Here is a 23,303-nt window from a genome sequence, read left to right as displayed (position 1 = left end):
GCTATGGATGCTATCTTACACATTGGTCATAAATGTATGCAGAATATCCGTTGAGTAAGACCACAATATCTATGAACCATTTTTCTGTTCTCTTATTTATTGACAGTTTTTTTAATTACAACACAATGAGTTGATGGTAAATACAGAAGATGCAATAGTATAAAAAGCCATTCATCCCTTCCCTAGGTTAAGACACTTACAGCAGACAAAAACTGCCCCACCCCAAGCCCCTCCTTGAATGGAAACAAAATAAATATAAATTAATAAATACAAAACAAATCACTGCACAGCCCTTAACTCTTTGATTACCATGGCAAGAACCATGCTGATGATTCCAGCTTGTGACAGTCGTCTGGTTAAAGGTTGCCGCAGCAGCCAAAGGGTTATAGCATTGTAAACATAAGTACTTTGTGGAAAAGTCCAGTCATGTTAATTGTCTACAGCAATGAGATTAATAGCGTGATCCCCTGACCTTTAATGACGCAACAGTATAAGGAGTTAAAGAGATAGTAGCTTGGCGAGCTGTTACAAAGACGAGTCAACCAGCTTAGTTAACAATGTGCTATGAGGCCTTGGTTTACTAATAAAAGACAACTTGTGAGTAATAAACACTGTTCAATGCATTGATCAAGAAAATCAATGAAAAAATCAATTTAAGCACCACAGAATTTTGCCTGATTATATCTGACAGTCATTAAACACTTTAGCACCATTTATTTAGCCTTATATTTGCACACAAACAAGCTTTGTGTTTGTCATTAGAAGCTACAAGGGGGTGGGGGAAGCCAGTTTGGAGATGGTACGGATGTATAGAATTCTATGTGAGTAAACAAAACAAAACAAACAGAACACTGATCACTTGCAAACCTTCAGACTCATCCAGCACACAAGCCTGTTACGTCTTTCGTTCGTTGCACATGGAAGACGATGGTAGAAATTTAAGGAAAGAAGGTTGAGTTTAATGAACAATCCAGAAACTTAAGTCAGATTTTAATACTCTCTCCATATCAGAAAACATCACAGGACTCAACATAAAGATAAGCATTGTAGGGCAAGCAAAGGACAATGGCCTAAATATATAATTTTGGGGTGTTTCTCTCTGCATCACAGTTTAATGTTACGTAAGTAAAGGTGGTTTTAATTGTCTTCTTTCCACTTTCCATTACTATAATATAGAAAGAAAAAATTATTTTCATTAAAAGCCGTAAAACATGCACTGTTTACCTAAGAGACAATGTTCTTTTGAAATTGCTTGCATCTCTTTTGGATTTGGAAAGATAAAGGTTTGTGCAATTAAAAAAATTAAATATATGTTTTTAATTGATGACCTAAATTTATGGGAGTTTCCCACCATAATCTAGCTAGTATATATATATATATACATATATGTGTATATATATTCATTTATATATACTCCAGATTTCCCAATCTCTATTACCAGGTAGCTGGTCTGGATGGCACTACCAGGCTCCAGAGAGCGTTAAGCAGGTCGACACATTTGAAAACATCTTTGCGCTGCTACACTGATGAAGCAGGCAACTTCCTCAAAGTCAATAACCGGCTCTTTTAAGAAACCACCAACAGACTATGGACTAATTACATTTTATGTTTTTGTTAAAAAATTAAGTTTATTAAAAGTTATATTTGTGTAAAATTGAACTAGTAAACTCCTTTAATTTCCCTCCTATCATATAAAAACAAGATATATTTGTTTATAATTAGATACCTAAAAAAAACTTTCAAGACTTTTAAGCCTGAAGCAAGTTTTTATGGCCAAGTTTCTAAAACCCCTGAAAATAGGGGTCCACAGTAGAAATGCTAATGCAGGCAAAACCAAAGCAGCAAAAAGCTGCCACTCCAACACCCCCATTCTTGTTTTTCGCTCTTTCTACTATATATGTAATTTACATATAAATGAAATTAGACCAAAGAATCAAGGCTTTAGGCATTTATCTACCCATGAACATACATACCTTCAACAGAACACTATAGTTAGGTATTTACTTCACTGTAAAATTATTTAGGATACATTCTCTAAAAGCAAACTTCTTAGCCGTCTTATCAATAGACAACAGCCGTCAGAGTCAGCATTTCACTCGTCTCCTGGGACGAGCTCTGTCAAAAGTTAGAACCCAAGGAACAAGATGGGACAGTGTGTGAAATCACAGGAGCCAATCATCGCATGGACTGTGCAGAAGAAAATACTGGCAAGCAAAGAACTAGTTCCTGGGCACCACCTCTGGTGTGCAGTGCTGTGGGATTTGGGTTTTCAAAAAAGAGTGGTAAAATAAAATCTGCCAAAAAGGGACACGGTGGAAATTGAAGGGACTGCCAATATAGGCACAGGCTGCATAAGATGACATAAATGAGACATCCCTCCCAACCATCTGCATATTCAGGCGGCAACCCGAAGGCAAACAAGGAATTTCAGAATTGGCAGAGCAGGAAAACCAGGCACGCAAGCGCCTTTGTCTGGAGATTGTGTTAGTTTGGAAGCAACAACGTTGGTTTTGTTTTCACAGATGTTAACAGAGATTATAGTTTGCATATAAGATTTTAAAAAAGAAGTTGCACAAGGAGTGAAAACCTAATTTCCCCGGACCATGTTATATCCGACAGAGCTGTGAGCAGAGAAACCAACTGCGGCCTCTGAGACGACGGTACCTCAGCAGCAAAAGGAGGATGGCAGTGATCTGAGGATAACCCTTCTGCAGCCACCAATAGAGTTCATTTCAAAATGGACCTCTTCCCTTAGCAATTGGAGTGTCAGTCTACCTACCAATCTCTATAGAAAGGGAACAGGTTTCAAATGGCAGTACAAAACAGCAAATAAAACATGCATCCCAGTAAGCGTTCAGATAGACAGGTCACACCAAGCTTTCGTCATCCATATAGGCAAAACAGGCCAACATACATTCATATAAAAGGCGGCAAGTACAAGCCGCCCCAGGGCCTTTCCTAGGAAAAGGCTTCCTTCCATGCAGTGACCGCTCCCCACAGCTTCCTCCGATGGAAGACAGGTATAAAACGCTGGGCCCAAAGCCCTATGCGCGGGATTCAATTTACCTACGAGCTGAGTATGACAGAAACATCTGTTTTTGGAGCAATGTACTCTTATGGATATAAACAACAGGATAAAAATCTTGAGAAACATCTTCCTAGGTCAAAAAGTTCATCATTTTATTCTTGTTCACCATTCGCTCCTGGTTTTTCTATGTAAACAAAGGGTGAGCCGCTTCACATGATACAAGCATTATATTTTCTTATTTATAATTAATTGATGTTCTTCTCCCTTCTTAAGGGCACAACAATCCAGCTCTGTGGGAGAGCACATGGCAAAGTTATGTGAATCAGCACAACCTGCTAGTTTCAGATGTCTCCAGCCCACAGTGTCCCATGCGCCCTTGAACGCAAGAACATGTTGAGCACACCCTTGAACATTATGCCTAGTCCAATGTTAATATAAGTTCTGGGATATGTCACCCTTTAAATGGAAAAGGTGTACAACCTTCATAAATATAAATAAACACATCTTTCATATATAAGCTTTTATATCTTTTATTCACTGGCAACAAGGCATGGGTTTTGCCCCCTTCTCTGTCAAGAACTCAACTTAGGGCGCCTATGAAGACGTTGCTAGAGCACTAAGCTTCCTAGTGATTGTAGAACCTCACTCGATTTTCAGAATTCACACTGTCCTAAGAACCGCTGCATGCCCAGTCCAGCTGTATGCTCGCACTTGTGCTTAAGATCGAAGGCTCTGACTTTCCTATTCTAGCAGAAACTCATAGGAATGCTGTGTCACCTCTGTTACAGGCTTAGTGTCTGTGATTTTTGCCTTATCAATGTTCATTGTCAGACTTTATATCCTATTGCTCCAATTTTAAAGTTGACATATGTATGAATTATTGGAAATGATATTTGTAGTTGGATGATAGCAATCTGCCCTGAAAAAATCTGAGAAACATCAACATCACACCAATGGCAAGAGATGCGACATTGTTTACTGCAACACTGAGAGGCCACGGCTACCAGGAGATGAGACCATGACAGTGTGCAATGTCTTTGCTATTAGGCCAAGTTTTTTTTTAATTTCCTTACAAGAAAATTGAAAGAAATGTCTTGGGTAGGAAAATGGCTTTTCTCAGGGAATTCTACCATTGTATATCTTTCCAATTGATGTTACCAAACACTTAACTCTGACATTTTCAGCCTATGTGACATTGCATGAGTACTGGATTTGTTTAATCTGGGTAACATCTACTGACTCCTGGCTAATTACGTATGTATATTGGTAGATCATACTCATCACTAGATGAGTAACATGGAGTTACATTTTTCTGTACTATTTTTGAATTTGCTAATATGTAATTTCCAATTGACTCATTAAGGAGTGCTAGAGGACGTCTTAATTACTATTATTTGAAAGTACTCATTTTCCCTTTTTCCTCCATTTCTATGATATTTAACACATTATATTTGGCTTTCAAATTTATCATGTGGTTATATCAATGGTTACTGCTTTCTTAATGATATAAAGTTCCAATTTTTTTAAACAGACACATATGCTCATTCATTATTTCCTATAGCCAAAATCAATAGGTATGAGGAAGGTTCATGAAAGGTATGGTATCATTTGATACTTTTGTATGAGTAACTTGATACCTTTGGTGGGGTGATAAATGACTGCTTGTATTTATGAATATTGGCAACAGCTCATCTGCAAGTAACATTTTTTGTTCTGTTATACATGTCATATAGCATGTTCTGTTTGACATCTGTGATAGTTTGGAATATGTACGCTCTTGAGAGCATCAGATTAAATGAGCAGAAAAAGCTTCTCTATTCACCACCCACAAGGTTGTTTCAGTATATCCTATAATCTCAGAGATTCAAAACTACCAGTAAATCACAGTCATTATTAGATTTCGCAATATATCTGACATTTATATATGCACACACACACACACATATATATAATGGCTCTGTGTTAACTCAGTCTACTTGTTTTTAACATCTACTCTTCCTCTTATAGAACATCAAGTCTAATGAAGATGGGCATACTCTCTGTTCTACTCTGATACCTACAGAATGGGTGTGTGTCTGTGCCATGCTACAGACAGCAGGACAAAAATGTGCAGAGCTTGCAAACATTATACTACCACAATTAGGATGCAGTATGTAGTCCACCATCCGGGTACTGAAACTACCGGTGAAGGCTTTCAATGTTCTCAACCACCATGCTATTTTTAATCATTGACAGAGAGGGAATAACAAACATATAGAACATGGGACCATGGAATGTGCAATAGAAAAAGATTAGAGGTCATCTGATCCTTAAAAGTAACACTTACTTACATCATCAACCCAGTTTGTGTCTTTTAGTAATAGTTGTTTTTTTAGTAGTCATTGCTTATTAATTTATGACATCCAATTCAGAAAAACCATGCCCTCTGATTTATAACCTTAGTTTTTTTTGCTACTAATTTAGCTATTGCCTTTGCAATTGCAAAGAGCCTCTGTATTGATCTGCTGTGATTGCTTTACACAGAAACACTTGGTTCTTAATGGGCTACCAGTTAAAATTCATTATTATTCTTAGGTATGCTATGGACAACCTTCTGTCCAGGACTCATAGAGAATTACTGCTTTGCAGAGAACATAGGCTCATTAGCTATTTTAACGCTGCATTCAGGACAGCTAATAATAAAGATAATCATATTTGGCTAAAACGATAAACTATGTCCACAATTTTATATTTGAGCATCTATTAAAATAATGATAAATAATAAACAGCAAGAGAAATATAACATTTTAACATGTGTGATTATGAGTGGGTTTGATCTTAATTTGTGAAACCCTAAGTCTGAGTCATCTTAATGTTGTAGTTGTTGTCGCTGAATGCTAACAAGTTGACATCATAGTGACTCTACGTGACAGAGTAGAACTGCCTCTTACAGTTTTCTTGGCTGTCATCTTAACAGGGGCCTAGATCCAGGCTTTTCTCTACTGGCGCTGCTGAGTAGGATTGGACTACCAACCTTTTGGTTAGCAGCTGAGTGCTTAACCATTGTGCCACTAGGTCTCCTTTCCTGTTACTATGGTAGCATTTTAAAAGACAGGCTGAAGAGTTCTATTGATTAACTGGTTCATTATGATGTGGACCCGTAGCCGTGCATTCTGCATTATTTTTGCATCACTATTCACATGTGCTAGCTAGTGCATTAGTCCCTTTCTCACTAGCTCATGAAGACTGATGTTTTGTTTTGTTTATTCTTTTCCCTCCCAAACTATTAGAGGCACAAGAGTCAGAAGCACACGGTCAAAGTCCCTGGTGGACAATCGAAAAATGGAATCTAGCGTTGGAGGTTAGATGGCCCTTCTTGTCTTTGTCTCTTGCAGTCTCAGAGTCTTGATGCTTGTATCAAAGTTCACCAAGAGAACAGTTGTATGCGCCGTATATCATTCCCATTTGGTATTTGAGTAAACATGACCCAACCCTTATCCATGACATTTGCCAGAACCGAAGCATCATGGTAATCTCCTGTCTTCTTAATGCTATGAGTAATTTCTAGCCCTTAGAGTGTTGCAATGAATCAAGCTATTGTGAAAAATGAGTAAAGAAGCATTGGATTGCTTATTCCATTTCCTTTTCATTTTAGAGGGGCACAGTCAATTTTGAAGGTAAGTTCATCAACTTCCCGAATGACCTGTGCCTGATACAAAATGATACCATTCCTCATTTCTGCCTTTAGCAAAATATACTTGTTTGTCATTTTTTTTCTTGTCACCAGCTCCCGAAGGCTTAAGCCCTCTCACAAGCAAACTTGGCATAGATGATGTTATGCACGCAGTCCCCTGTGCTCAGTAGCATTGGATAGCCATGATATCAGCATCCTCTAGACTGGGAGCGTGGAAGTCACTCAGCAGGGCTGGGCTGGTCCTCTCGCCCTTGCTTTTCTGGCTCGCATGCACGTGATATCTGCTATCTTGTCAAAATATAGTCTGCAGCGCGTAATGCTTTGCTGAAAAACCATACCACTTTTCTAAGTGTTCGTTTTTTCTTAGCCTTTTATTGCATACGCTCAGGCTATAAGAAACGACTATCTGCAAGGCTTTGCAGCTCACCACTGTGATTACAAAATATTTTCCCTAACCAAATCATAACCATGTAGTTTAACCAAAAGGCATTCTAATTTTCATGCTATGTTGAGTATAAATATAAATTCAAGGCAGCCAAACTATCCATTTCCAAATAAGAATGTATCCCTACACTCATTAAAAATCATCTGGAAATGTATATTATTAGCAAATGAGTAAGAAATTGTCACTAGTATAAAATCCTGCTTTATATAAAAGCCACACTGGCCATTCAAGTATCTGAGGTTTTTTTCCCCTATAGATTTTGTAATTTGTACTAAAAGGATAAAATTTAACTTGTAATTATATTAAAGGAAAAGTGCCTTCTTCCTATAGGGCATTTTTAGGGTGTGCACGTAAAGAGCAAAGTGTCCATCTGCCGATCTACCCCCTCGATACCTTCCTCCTTCCCCTCAAAGGAAACAGCTCATGCTTACTGTGTGTTTATAGAACAAATTAAACAATCCCAATGGAGAAGCAAACACCAGATTCTTTTCAGTATGTGCCAGTTTGCAAGTTAAAGGTCAAAGGGCAAAGACGTAGTACAGGATTCTTGAAGAAAACATTTTCACAGAAGACAACATTGAAGTTGTTGTTAATGACAGTCAACAGATCAATAGTCAAGTTCAAGGCAAGCTGTTCATTGTTTCAAAAGCGAATCCCCTCAAAAACTGGCTTTCACACAAAGCCAATGTCTAACTCACGGGGTGCATTCATCTGACCATTTCTGAATAAGTTCACAGCCCAGTGGCCGTAAGCCTTTCACCGCCAGAAGCAGCTCCTAAAAATCAATAAAGAGGTCTGTCAGTTGCTGACTTTTCTCTAGGAAAAAAATATTGATACAAACCTGCTCTGCAGGTGACGGAAAACGACAATACTGCTGTTAGGACAAAGTACACTCAGCAATGAAATGCTTTGGTGGTCTCTTGGCTCCGTCCGTGATCAGACGCATGGCGGAATGCCGGAGGCCACGAGAACCCTTTGAGATCTATGGTCGACATGCACTCGGCAATGCACTGGGGACAGCCATGCCACCGCAGAGCCATCACTTTGTGTCCATTGGCTAAACCGGCCATGCTAGCTGCATGGACCAAGTCCAATCGAATTTTCATGCAATGGAAAACTTTAAAACCGAAATTCAATAGGCCCAATGGAGCGGGGTAGGAAACAAATGGGGTGGGGGGTTGGTGGGGGGGAGGGCTTAGGCTATTATAACCCGTTGTTTGAATAAAATTTCACTCTTACGATATACTTAATAAAATACCTTTTATTTGCCAGAAAACTTTGGCAAGTAACACCATTTCTGTTTGTTATAAATGCATTTATGTAGTGCTGTAAATTACTTTAAAAAAGTACATGGGATTACAGGATATCTGTGTTTAAGAACCTGAACTGCTTGCACCTGTGCCCTGTTATTGTTTCCTTCTTCTTCACCATTGCGCAGTCCTACAATGTACCAGACGCCAAGGCTGACAACCAGAAGACTCTGAAAGCTGATCTGATCGTTCTCAAAGGGTTACACCAACGTATTAACTATGCCGCGTATCCTTGTAAAATAACTGTCACTGTAATCCACTTCAGAGACAAACTGCTTCTTGCTCCACCGTGTTAGGAATATTCTTGACAGACTTCTGAAAGGCCTGGGGCAATGGCCTAATACAACGGGGAGGGAGAGTACCACAATGATGCGGGGGTGGGGAGGAGTGGCAGGAAGGGCTTTAGAAACACTTCGGAACAATTACTAGATCCTGTTTGACTATAGCTATGAAGATAAATATGATGAAACATTGAGGACATGGCTGAGAACAGCTGTAGAAAACGAAAAATGGATGTATTATTAAGGCTGTTACTATATTGCAGATATTTTGGCCCCTTGTTTGTTGGAAAATGGCTGTCCCCGCAGTCTAAAGTCCTGTGTAGTGGATTCCGGATCTCCCGCCTGACAAAGGGTTGGAGGAGACTGTCCGAAGCAGTCAGAGAGCTATCTTCTTTGGAGACAAAGCTGTTTGGGGTCTTCACACTTTCCTGAAAGTTCAAGGGTGGGCGTTTGTTTGTTTTAATCTTTCATCTCCCCCACCTCCCCGCCCCCTGCTTTAAAGCAAAAATCGTGGGCAATTTTCCATTTTGCTTTCCCGTCCCCCTCCCCAGAAGTGGGCTCAGACTCCAGAAGAAAAATAATATTAGAAACCTTTAAGAAGAATCTTTTCTTCTCCTTTTTTTTGTTATATATTTTTTCCTCTTCTTTAGTAATCCTGAAAAAAGTTACTGGGCATTGAGCGTGCAGAGGAAAGGCCTAGAACTGAATGACAAAGAAAGACAAAGGACTGAAGAACGGCAGATACTGTGCATCATGGAAGCTTCCCCACGAGTGCGTGTCCACTCCTGTGCAGGACCAGCGACCCTCTGCGTTTGATAGGTCAGCCCCAGGCAGGCTGCCGCAAGCCTGCTCCTAGCTAGGAAACAGCGTAACAGCTCCTGTCTCGAGTCTCAAGGTACCACAAACTCCTGGAAAAGAAAGGAAAAGGCCCCCAGAGGACCCTACATCACACCCACTCTTGCATAGAGCGTTTGCAGTACAGTATGTGGCGGGGGGTTCCTTTCCGCTTGAATTGGAACACAGTGTAAACCAACACCAGGAGGCATAAGGCCAGGATGCAGGGAATGACAATAGCTATGGCTTTCACAGTGCTGGCTGTGTTGTCCAGTTTGATGACAATGTCCACATCATCTGGTGGGCTGTGGCCTTCTTTATTTCTGTCTGTTGGTCCATCGCAGCCCATAAAGTCCTTGAGGATGGATCTAGGATATCCGGGTTCGACCTTGAGTATTTGGTTGTTGAATTTCCAATACTCCTTTCCTTTGTAGAAATACGTAAAGCCTGCAGGGGAGAACACACACAGAGGTACTGCTCATTTTGGACGTTGGATCAGTACAGGCTACTTTTCAAAGGAAGCAGTTTACGAATCTACAGGTCTGTCCTCGGCTCAGCTCCGACTAGAGAGTTCTGGGAACTGCAGTGTGTAACTTGGTGTCCTCCATAGGGAAAGATTATCTGAAGAGGAGAAATAGTTTCTTAAAAGAACAACCGAACTACTGCAATGCACATCTCTCTTCCGCTTGATGTGCTATAATTCACCCTAGGCAGCACCAGAAAGAACATTATATCCTCTGGCCTGCTTGCAGAATTGTCGTTACTGAATTACACTAGTCTGAGACCTCAATCTCTATTGAAAGAAACTGCACTACTCACATACTGAACCACTGCTTGCCCTCAGGCTGCGATTGAGGAGGCGGCTCAGTAAATTATAAAGCGCCATATCCATGACTCACTTCTAGACAATTTCTGCCTGTTTTGGGATGGGGAATAACTGTGTTTCTGCTTAACAAAAGGTTTGCCCTTGCAAGTTCCTCTGACTGCTAGGAGACTTAAAAAGAAAATATAGTTTGTGTCGTAAGCGCTACTCTGGCTGTCGGCAACACCCATCTTATGTCCCTTGTCCTTCAGTCACCCTTATTTCACTCTTTCATTGACTTACCTTGCTAAACATTTGTCACCTGAGTTACGTTTTATAGAACTTTCAAATTTACCAGTGATATTTTAAGGTCATTCAGGCATTAGTCTCCAATTATGTCTTTCACACTGTCAAGGGGTATGCATATAACCAATGGCAAGGAAAGGGTTTGGGTTTTTTCTAGGAATATTCTCCCAATTTGGGGTGGTTTTGGGGTAAATATTCATAAGTTCCTTTCTTCCAGTGTGACTAAACTATTTGAATGTGTTTCTTACCCTGGGATCAAATTCAAGAAGCCAAGAAGAAGTATCTTAAGGCCAAAATTATTTTTAAACACTACACTTTGGGTTCTAGGTACCTTGCAGTGAATGATCATGGATGTGGCTTTTGTTTTTCTATTTTATTAAGCATGTATTACAGAGGAAGCAATGTGTATGCAGTTTCCCAAATTCTCACAACCACTCTGTAAGATAAATTAGTTACTCATACTTTGTAGGCAGGGATACTGAGGCTCAGAGGTAACATAAAAGGCCCAGAACTTAAATGTGATTTAGCGCTAGATTCTGAGCACTTTATGATATTGGTAAGTCTGACTGCTCTGGACACGTCATATGTCTTTTAATGACTTCACGTCTGTAAACATCACAGTCTGTTATATCTATCAGATGACACGGTAAAGAACTCTGATGTCTCACTTCAGCTCAGCCGGATCAGTACTTTGGGCCACTTCATTCTGCTAACGATTCGGGTCATGACATGAAATGCAGGTGGCTTGCCAGGTGAAAACAGGTGTGTGCAGATTGACATTTTTCTGCAGAGAGCAGGTATTTGAACCCTTGAATGAAATCCAGTGGCATCATTCAACAAGCCGAGATGAAGAAATGCCGAGGGTCTGCCAAACAACGTGTCTCTCACACGACCACAGGGCAACATGATTATCTAGAACCCAACAGACCTTCCAAATAGGTGAATGTCTATCTCTAAAATAAGAAAACCAGCCGCTGGAAACACCCTCCTAAATCTTTATATTTTAGCCAAAGCTAATTATTATCAAGCTGCTGGTCAGTGTAGAATGGTGAGAGGTTTGGGGGGGTTGTTAATTAATTTTATGTGGAGGCCAAATTTTAGAGCAACACTCTCCATATTAAGGAACAAAATTGTAGCGTAGTGAATGCACTGGTTAGAAATAAAACCTCTATTCAATAGGAGTTAAAAAATAGAAATATTTGAAAAGAACTAGCTATTGTTGACCAATAAAATCTGCCACACTCTCATTTTAAAATATATTTCACTATGTTAGTGCTTTTAAAAAATTATTAAAAATTAGTTATGAAAAGTCACTTAGTTGAGAATCTCCAGGCTCTTGCTTCTTTCCCTCTTTTCTAGAGCAGTTTTGGTGATGTGGTGTGATAGGTCTTATGTTTATGATGAGGAGCAACTTCAGATAAATTCTTACCTGCATTATTTAACATTTCTAAAGTCTAAGAGAGAAATCAGCTATTCTCCAATGTATTATTTAATAAGTTAAAAATTATTAGTCTTTACTGTTAACTTTTATATTGGAATCTTAAAAATCTAAGGAGCTGCCTTATTCAAGTTTAGTACTTTTAATTATTGATTTCATTTAACAAATTTAGTAATTTTCTGAGATTTGGTTGAATCTAGTGTATATTAGATGTATTCCACTGAATAAATAAAACATTCATTGTCATTTCCATTTACCAACAAAGGAAAACATAAAAATGTATGTGATTTGAACATATTTGCAAGCACTCTCACTTAATTTGTCTTCTCTGTAAGTCTAAATTAACAAGACTGATTGTGGAATAGAAAACATTTCTAAAATGCCTCAGTATTATAAAAAGAGAAGGGGTCTTAATTATATTTAAAATCTACCCTTCAATAAGTGAAAAAAAGTTTAAAATGTCTAGTGTAATATATTTTTCTGATGCATAAAGTATGGATGAAAATATATTGAGTACTTGATTATTGTTGAAACAATAAAGAACAGTTATGAGGGGCTTCCAAAAGTATCTGGAAAACTAGAATTAAGGGAATTTTCCTACCAACTTGTCGAAGCCCCTCGTGTCACTGTGTCACACAGAAAAAACTGTGGAGCTGAGAATTTGCCCTGTAATTAACCTAAATATTAGCTTAAATAATTCTAATTTTGCAAGTTTATATATTTTCCTACTACATATTATAATCTATCAAATCACTAGTATATGTTGATGTGATTTCTAATGGAAAATATTTTGTAAACAAGATACTCCTTTAGCCTTTCCAAGAATGCACGTGTGTGGCTGACTGGCTTCCTTGAAACAGTGCGTAGAGCATGGACACGGGGTATCCCTGAAGTCGTGGGCAACTTTCAAAATGTATTTCAATGTTATGGGTCTTCATCGACTTCATAGCCGTGAAAATGCATATACACATATACAGGGGAATTTCAAACACTTGTGAAAATAATCCATTATGTTTAATTACATTTTGCACTAATTTGTAAAACCCTTCATGTATGTACTTATATTCAAATGTATTTATACTTCTTTAATGCAGTAATTTATAGAATGTTAGTATGCTAATGAATAAATATGAATACAAACTATAGATACAGAATGGATTTCTATCTCATACTTAATTGTACTCTAATCTAAGAATAATTAATTCTTATTACATGGCCCTACTCTGTACCTGCCCTCACAAAAAGCTCACTGAAGAAATGGGTACCATAACTAAGTATGGTAAAGAGATCATAAGACGCCTGGCTATCTGGAAAAAAAAATAGTGCTTGGGGTCTTAAAACGCTTGTCTTAAAACAAGTAGCCATCTAAGTGAGGCTACAGCTAAGTCTGCTGGAAGAAGCACACTAGCCTGTGGGACCCCCAGATCATTAATAATCAAGTGTCAACAGCGGTTGTCTTTAGGTAGTGAGATTGGGGGTAATGGGTTTGCTTTTTGCATAAGTATATCTCAATATCCATACTTAAACATGAAAATATGTATTTAAAATATATTTGTGTATCCACTTTTCTGATTGGTTATCATTCCACTCACCTTGGTATCAATTCCTCAAAATTAACTCGATGTAATTTTGGGGGAAATTCTTGTAGTATTCTGATGGTTGGTCATAGGTTCCCATGGTGTCAGTTTTCATTTTCTCTTAATTCTTTTTTATATTGTTCTGTCATTAAATATGTTTAAAATGTCTCTTCCAATGTTTTGTTTATTTTTATTCTTATTAAAAATGTTAGTCTTTTCATGCCTTGAGGACTCACTAGATACAGATATAAGTATACATATATATTTCTCGAGTCCTACTGGAAATCATTTGATCAGTTCTACCTTTTTCATCTCTCAGATGGTGTTGCTTTCCTTTGTTCTGGCAGTTGTGTGTGCGTGCCATTTAAAAGGATCGTTATTTCTTCTTATTCATGACCTCCTGAAGAAGTAGAGATAGTTGGGACTTTGTGTATGTCAACAATAAGGAGCTCTGGTTTATCTGTGATTTAGTCAACTCTGCACTAGGGATCTGCCTTAAACTCAAAGCCTGAGACAAAAACCAAGGTAAGTGTGCAAACCTCAGACTTCTTAACTGTTGTTAGATAGTGATACGCCTATTCTCGCTGGCTACTTGAGCGCCTTCCGGCTGTTCTAAAATTTCCTTGTTTGCTGGCCCTGTGAAGTGAAGAAGTGCACTGACAATGTTGATCACTGTTGATGTACCGATACCAGGCACCTTTGTGCCGTAGCTTTCATGTACAGCCTGCCTTCCTGGTGGTCAGTTCCTCTTCCAAACATTGGTCATTCTCTTTATCGTAGGAATTCTAGTAGGAGATGTGAGGTTTCTTCAAACGTATCCATAACCTCCACTACAAAATACTTTCCCTGAGTCTTTTCCTAAGAATTTATTATAAACTCTAATAGGTTGAGATAATAAAATGGCTAGAGAATACTATTAAATGCAAATCTAGGAAGAATATGGCCCTACTATGTCTCTTTCTAATGGTTTCATCTAACACAGTGGAAAAAGAAAATACCTTATTGAAAATGGGGCAAACACCTGAAATACTGAGTACACACTTTGCATACCATTTTCTTTGTGGACAAAGGCTCCCTGGGGAGAGTCAGGGATTCCTTTCCAGATGGTGATGGGTTTGGGATAGCCGGGATCCATGGTCTTCATTTCTTCACTATATCTCCAATACCTGAGAAAGATTTGAAAAGTGCACAGGGAAGAAAATGATACACACACATATTAATATGCAGCACTCATTAAACCCTGACTGTGTACTCGGTACTACCAGCTGCAGAGCTACTGCTAATTTATTGAACATGCATCCCGAAGCTCTGACTTAAATCACCAGAAAGGTAATGGTCACAAAACGGTTTCTTATTTCTCCGGAATATGTTAAAAATTGGTTATGCTATTGTCTCTATTTGATATACATACCTTTAAAATGCATATCTGTCATTCAAAAAGACATCAAAAACCTATGTGTGCAATCAGAGGCTTTTATGAGGCTTCTTTGCCTGTAACATTCCTTAAGCAGAAGAACATTGTTTTGAAATAAAACCTTAAGCAGAATCTTGAATAATTTAGTGTTTATTTTATTCAGCAAATATCTACTGGGCTTATACTATGTCTGTGACACTGTGCTAGAACACAAGATTGAACAAAATAGGTATGCCTCAATTTCCAGTAAGGTTAAAGTTTAGGACTTTTTTGTGGGCTATAGGTAAGTAACCAATTAATAAGCACATGCAATTGCAGGAGGAGGAGAATTACAAAGAAAACCGACAGTTAAGCATCTATCCAGGAACACTGGAAGTCTTTTTAAATTACCATATATACTCGAGTATAAGCCAACCCGAATTTCAGCCGGGGCACTTAATTTTACCACAAAATCTGCATTAAAAATGTGCTGAAAATCTCGACTTATACATGAGTATATATGGTAATGTACAGTGGTCCTTTCTGATAAGCAGAACTTTGATCGGAGCACAGAGAGCTGGGAGTAAGCCATATCGCTCTTAGGGAGAAGAGGGGTCCACACAGAGAAAACAATCAAATATCCTACGATAGGAATATGCTTTGGGTATTTAAAGCTACACAAGAAGACAGGGGTCACTGGAATTCAGTTAGCGAAAGAAGGATGAGGAAAGGCGGGGCTTTCCTCATAAAGAATTACAGTTTTGGAAACTCACCTGGGCAGTTCTACCCTGTCCTATAGGGTCACTAAGAGTCAGCATCAACTGAGTTACCCATGGGTTTGTTTGTTTGGTTTTGATATTATTTGGGGCTGTGGGTTAAGCGTGTGGTTGCTAACCACAGGTAGGGTTTCAAACACACCGCCTGGGTTGTGGGAGAGCAATCAGGATGTCTGCTCCCATCATGATTACAGCGTGGGAAGCCCTCTGTAGGGTTGTGATGAGTCAGGACGGACTTGATGGCAGTGGTTGATTACATGCCAGGCACATAAGCCAGGTAGCGAGGAAGAACATATTAATGGAATGTGCACTGTGTTAGCTGCTTTTGCAATTTAAGTCTGGATTTGTCAAAATCAAAGTATTTCTTCCGCTCAACTCTCTCCCAGCAGAATTTGCAAGACTATAATTTTAGATCATCTCATAATCTTTGAAAAACCATACATCCCTCAGGTTACCTGCAGTGTGCCATTGTTGATATATGTATAGTAAACTTGAATAAGATTAGATTCATCTCTAACTACATTCAGAGCTCCAAATGTATTCAGGGCCTCCTGATAAAGATGCTTAAGTTTCTTCATGAATACTAGTGTGTATTTTAATTTCAAAAATATTTGAATACTTTTCAACATGAACAAATAAGCTCATCCTATCGATTTTTCACTCCCTGAAAAAGAAGCCTATGGCTTTAGTGAGAATTATAATAGCTCATTCAGATAACAGCATTATGTAACTAAACTGTCATATGGGTTTAAACTTTAAAAAAAATCATTTTATTGGAGCGCATACAATTCTTATCACAATCCATACATACATCAATTGTGTAAAGCACACTTATACATTCGTTGCCCTCATCATTCGCAAAATTCGCCTTCTGCTTGGGTTCCTGGAATCAGCTCATTTTCCTTTTTGCCCTCCCCCTCCCTCCCCACTCACCCTCCCTCATGAACCCTTAATAATTTATAAATTATTATTTTATCTTATCTTACACTTTCCGGCGTCTCCCTTCACACACTTTTTGTTGCCCATCCCCCAGAGAGAAGGTTATATGTAGATCTCCGTGATTGGTTCCCCCTTTCTGCCCCCCTTCCCTCCCGGTATCATCACTCTCACCATTGGTCCTGAGGGGTTCATCTGTCCTAGATCCCCTATGTTTCCAGATCCATCTGTACCACTGTGCATCCTCTGGTCTAACCAGGTTTGCAAGGTAGAATTGGGATCATGATAAGGTTGTGAGTTTCATTATTGCTACACTGAACCCTGAATGACTCATCTCCTCCCCACTACCCCTCTGCAAGGAATGTCCAGTTGTCTACAGATGAGCATTGGGTCCCCATCATGCACTTTCCTCATTCACTATGATATGATTTCCCTGCCCTCCCCTGCCTTTAGTGCTTGAAACCTGGTCCCCACGGGCCCTTCATGATCACACATGTTGTTGTGCTGCTTCTATGTGGGCTTTTTTGCTTCTGAGATAGATGATCACTTGTTTACTTTCAAGCCTTTAAGTCCCTAGATGCTATATCTCTTGATAGCGGGGCACCATCAGCTTTCTTCACCACGTTTGCTTATGCACACGTCTGTCTTCAGCGATCATGTCAGGAAGGTGGGTATCATGGACTGACCGTTTAGCTGAGCAAGGTGCTCTTGTATTGAGGGAATGCGCGTGGGGAGGCCCAATATCCACCTGCTACCCTACTACTAAACCTATAAATATATACACATATGTCTATTTTCCCCATAATCATAAATATATTTACATTTGTACATGTCTGTATTTAGGCTTCTATGTATGCCCTTTGCCTCCTACTCCTTTCCTCTATTTCCTTATGCTTTCCTCCAATCCCACTACCATATTCAGCCTTCATTCTGGTTTCAGTAATTCCTCTCAGTTACCTTGCCTTTGGTCACTCCCTACCAGACCTCCCATCCCCTCCCTCCACTGGTTTTGAACCACTGGTTGTTCCCTTGTCCCTGGGTTGGCCAACACCTCCTCCCTTCCCCTACCTCCCACACTCGCATATCCCTCTGGGACTGTTGGTCCATTATTTTCTCTTCACATTGTCTGTCCAGCCTATCTTATCTTGGTGGCCCTGCAGATAGAGTACTATGTGCATACAAATGCAGATAGCTTTGACACACCAAATTGGCACATGAGAACATGGCATCGGCGGCAGCAACACCGACAAGCTAACAAACAAAAAAGCCACTGACAAACAACATTTAAAGAAGAGAAAAAAATAAAACAAAAAGACAGCAAAAAAAAAAAAAGCCTGTTAGTAGTTCAAGGTCTGTTTGTTGACCTTTAGGAGTATTTTCTGGATGAGTCTGATGGGGTGCCACGTCCTGGCCCCAAAGTCCATCCTTTATACTCCCTTGGGACCTCCTTGCTCTGCTTCCCCTGCCACTTCATTGCACGCCCCTCATGTTTGCCTCAGTGTGGTGGGGTCAGCTCAGTTGCACATCCCCCACTGTGTTTCAGGTGATGTCCCTTGTAGGGCCATGGGTTGGTGCAGGATGTCACATCTCGCTGTGGGGCCAGCTCTATGGTCCTCTCTGTACATTGGGCCCTCTGAGCCGGGCTAATGTCCTCTGACCTTGGTGGTCCCAGGTTTGCTCTTCTCTGTTCTTCCTCCTTTTGTTTCAGCTTCCTTCTGGATGTGGTGTAGTAGGTCAGTTCCTTTCCCATACCAGATGATTTATTTTCATTTTCTGTGGTACTCCCTTCCATGGTGGGGGTCAGGCTAATTCTGGTTGGGGCCGGTGTATGGTCCAGTCTCTTTGTGTAATCCTCCGTACTTTACGTTGCCCTCCTAGTTTGGTGTCATGGTGGGGTCCGTATGTATGTTCAAGTTCTGTGGGACACAACCAATACTCTTCCCCCTGGGTGAGTTAGTGCCCTGCTCCCCCAGTGCCATCCAAACAAGCTCATCCTATCGATTTTTCATTCCCTGAAAAATAAGCCTATGGCTTTAGTGAGAATTATAATAGCTCATTCAGATAATAGCATTATGTAACTAAACTGTCATATGGGTTTAAACTTAAAAGGTTATAATGGAAACATTTGATCAGAAAATTAAAATTTATACAATAAAAACTTACATTTTTTCCCTGTGCCATCAATCTTTCCAATTTTATAATAATGACCTTGAAAGCTAATTTTTAGAATAAAACATTCTGAATTAATCCTTCAAAATAAACTATGATTAAGATGACATTTATTCAGTATTTTTCAGACTTGATCATGAATCCTATACAAAAGATACAAAAGCTTTCTAGGCAACAGTATATATTTCACAGAATTTCCTAATATTTTCTCTAAGGAGGTAAAAAAATTTGGAGCGAAATATTTCAATGGGATGATTGACATAAAGACATAAAAAGTGGCTTTAAGGAACTTCATAAGATTCTTCCATTTCAACACCCACCACAGAGGGGTCGCAGGGAGGGGATGAGTCAATCAGGATGCAGTAGAGCATGAATGGATCATGCAATATACCTCTGATCCTTTGAGGCCTCTTCACTCCCCACAATCATGGCCCCAGCGCTGTTTCCCACTCTAGACTGGACGGGAGAATGTACATAGGTATAGGCAAGAGATAAAGCTCAGGGCACACGGAATCCAGGAATAGAAGTGGGACTAGCGATAACAAAAGTGTAGGGGGAAGGAGAGTTGGGAGAGGTGTGGAGGAAGGGGGTACCAATCGCAATGATTGACACACAACCACACATACACACCCACACCCACACCTCCACCCCTCCATCCAGTGGGAAGAACAACAGAAACCAGAGGGGAAGGGAGACAGTGGTTGGTGTGAAATACGAAAACAATATCTATATCTATCAAGGAACCATGAGGAGGATGGGGGAGGAGGGAAAATAAGGGGGAGCTGGTCCTAAGGGCTTAATAGAAAGTAAATGTCTAGAAAAGAACAATGGCAATATATGTGCTAATATGTGTGATACAATTGATGTATGGATTTTAACAAGAATTGTAAGAGCCCCCAGTAAAATGACCTGAAAAAAAATCTTCAATTTCTTCGGTCTACTGTTCTTAATCTGTCATTCATCAAGACCACCGAGATGTAGTCCATTAATATGGCTCTTCTCTCCGTAATTTCTTTTGTGCTGTTATGGAAATTCTAGCCTATATGACCGTCGTTTTTAAAATCATTTTATTAGGGGTTCACACAACTCTTATCACAATCCATACATATATCAATTGTGTAAAGCATATTTGTACATTCATTTCCCTCATCATTCTCAAAACATTTGCTCTCCACTGAAGCCCCTGGCATCAACTCATTTTCCCCCCTCTCTCCCCACTCCCCATCTCTCATGAACCCTTGAAAATTTATAAATTATTATTTTGTCATATCTTGTCCTGTCCAATATCTCCCTTCACCCACTTTTCTGTTGTCCATCCCCTAGGGAGGAGGTCACATGTAGATCCTTGTAATCGGTTCCCCCTTTCCAACCTACCCTCCCTCCACCCTCCCAGTATTGCCACTCACACCACTGGTCCTGAAGGGATCATACGCCTTGGATTCCTTGTGTTTCCAGTTTCTATCTGTACCAGTGTACATCCTCTGGTCTACCCAGATTTGTAAGGTATAATTGGGATCATGACAGTGGAGGAGGAGGAAGCATTTAGGAACTATAGGAAAGTTGTATTTTTCATCGTTGCTACATCGCACGCTGACTGGCTTGTCTCCTCCCCAAGACCCTTCTGTAAGGGGATGTCCAGTGGCCTACAAGTGGGCTTTGGGTCTCCACTCCGCACTCCCCTCCTCATTCACTATAGTAAGATTGTTTTGTTCTGATGATGCCTGATACCTGATCCCTTCCATGCCTCGTTATCACAGGCTGGTGTGCTTCCTCCATGTGGGCTTTGTTGCTTCTGAGCTAGAGGGCCGCTTGTTTACCTTCAAGCCTTTAAGATCCCAGACGCTATATCTTTTGATAGCCAGGCACCATCAGCTTTCTTCGCCACATTTGCTTTTACACCCATTTGCCTTCAGAAATCATATCAGGGAGGTGAGCACAGAATGATATGATTTTTTGTTCTTTGATGCCTGATAAGTGATCCTTTCAGCACCTCGTGATCACACAGGCTGGTGTACTTCTTCCATGGGGGCTTTGTTGCTTCTGTGCTCGATGGCCGCTTGTTTGCCCTCAAGCTTTTATGACACCAGATGTTATATCTTTTGATAGCTGGGCACCATCAGCTTTCTTCATTACATTTGCTTATTCACCTGCTTTGTCTTCAGCAGTTGTGTCGGGAAGGTGAGCATCATAGAATGCCAATTTAATACAAGAAAGTATTCTTGCGTTGAGGGAGTACTTGAGTGGAGGACCAATGTCCTTCTGCTGCCTTAATACTAAACTTATAAATATAACACATAGATCTATTTCCCCATCCTCATATATAAATATATTTGCATCTGTATATGCCTTTATTTAGACCTCTATAAACGCCCTTTGCCTCTTAGCTCTTTTCCCAATTTCCCTTGACTTTCCTCTGTCCCACTATCATGCTCAGTCTTCATTTGGGTTTCAGTATTTCCTCTTGATTACATCACCCTTGATCATGCCCTACCAGGCCTCCTACACCCTCCTCATCACTGATTTGGATCACTTGTTGTTCCCTTGTCCCTGGGTTTGTTAACACCACTACCTTTCCCCCACCTCCCCCTCTCCTATGTCTCCCCGGGTCAGTCAGTCCTGTTGTATTCTCCTCCAGATTGTTCATCCAGCCTATCTTATTTAGACAGACCTGCTGAGATAATAACATCCACAAAAACAAGACAGAGCAAAACCAAGCAACAATATGCAACAAAACAATAACAACAACAAAACAATGACAAAAATGAAATGAAACACAAGAAAAGCTTGTAGTTAGTTCAAGGGCTGTAGAAGTCATGTCACACCAAGATCAGAGGTCAAGGCAAGAGACCCCTAAGGCAGAGTAGAGAAGCAGTGCTGAGACTGAGGCCCTGAGGCAGGGCAGCCGACTGGCTTCCTGACCAAGGGGCATGGAAGCCAGGGAGCAGGTAGCTGAGAGGCTGAGGACCAGAAAACAGAGACTTAGCTGCTGGTAGAGAGACACTGCAGTGGATCGATGATAATATTTTTATTGTTTATTGGTCCTGACTTGTGGCAACTTAACTTCCTTAATAAAACCCCTTAATTGTGAGTTTGTTTGTGGCTTTGTGTGGCCACTGGAAAGCACTTTTGAACCCAGGAAAGCAGAGTCCTCGGAGAGGAATGGTGGTTGTCAGACGAGGCTATGGAACGATGGAGGGAACAGAGAGATCTGACTTCTGCCTCGGGCCTAGGTCTCGCCGGGAGTCTCCCCTTCCTTTGTGTAGCCCAGAGGAGGTCAGACATGGCCCCTGAATCTTTAATCAGCTACTCATTTCTGTTCAGTCTCCTCAAACTAGAGGTGTCCTTAAATTTTCCATATAGGAGAAATCATGCAAAATATCATTCTTCAGAGACATTCTTAAATAATGGAACAGAAAATATTAATTTGTGTTGTAATATATTATAGTATGGTCCTGGATGATCTAAAATATAGAGATTTAACAAATCATATTTATAAACATGTAACTTAATTTAGAATAAATAAATATATTTTTTCTTTGATTATTAATGGAAGAGAGAGAAAAAAAATGGGTCTTTCTGTTCCCATAGAGATTTATAGTCTTGGAACTGTAGGGAGCAATTCTACTTTACCCTACAGGATCATTCTGAGTAGGAATTGACTGAATGGTAGTTAGCTTTTTAAACTTTGAAAATTCCTTGGATTTCTCCACAGTTAAGTTTGGAATGGTATATGACACCAGAGTGTTCAGTATATTTGTGGGAAGATTCTAAGAGATAATTTAGAAACATAGCATTTTAGAGTTAAATACTATGAGAATATACAGATCCAAGTTTAAAATTATAGTATATTAAGCAAAGGGCAAGTAGGGATCTAAAGGACCAAATCCTCTATATGTGAAGAGTCAAAAAAGTGGGCATTTTAATGCAAATTTACAGATTTAAAAAGGCCACTATTTCATCCACTCTTTCTAAGCTATCTATAGATCTCAAGCAGAATTGGAATGGCACTTTTACAGGATTTACTCTCAAACCTGATCTTTCCCCTGAGATGCAAATGTATGCATTCTACTTGTTCCTTTGGTGTGTATTAGACTCAATGGGAATATGGACACTTTAATGACACATGAATGCCTTAATCCCTCTTTGCCATATCTCTTTCCCTGTATTTTCTAGACACTGAAATACAATTCTTTAGGTGACAAATCTGGAAGTTACTTTTGATTTTGTATTTCACTTCCCCACCAAAAACCAAGCTGTGAGACACTTGCTAACTTTACAATCGAAATGTAGCCCCAGCTCTGTACCCTGCTCCCCTTTCCAGGCCTCCTCCCATCT

At 39.8% G+C, this 23,303-nt stretch overlaps 1 protein-coding gene across 1 annotated transcript in view; it reads right to left on the bottom strand.

Moving 5' to 3' along the window:
- Window positions 1-8,389: 8,389 nt before the first annotated feature.
- The window catches only part of MMP16 (matrix metallopeptidase 16), a 309,425-nt gene continuing 294,511 nt past the window's right edge, over window positions 8,390-23,303 (bottom strand). Inside the window, exons 9-10 of the mRNA XM_075549513.1 lie at window positions 14,745-14,860; window positions 8,390-10,018 (exon numbers count right to left, since the gene is read on the bottom strand). Of these exons, the coding sequence (XP_075405628.1) occupies window positions 9,684-10,018; window positions 14,745-14,860 (451 nt within the window). The 3' untranslated portion in view covers window positions 8,390-9,683. The remainder of the gene's footprint in view (window positions 10,019-14,744; window positions 14,861-23,303) is intronic.

This window comes from Tenrec ecaudatus, chromosome 5 (genome assembly GCF_050624435.1).
Source record: "Tenrec ecaudatus isolate mTenEca1 chromosome 5, mTenEca1.hap1, whole genome shotgun sequence".
NCBI lineage: Eukaryota > Metazoa > Chordata > Mammalia > Afrosoricida > Tenrecidae > Tenrec > Tenrec ecaudatus.
Note: the sequence above shows the minus strand (reverse complement) of the source record. Positions and strands in the feature narration are given on the sequence as shown.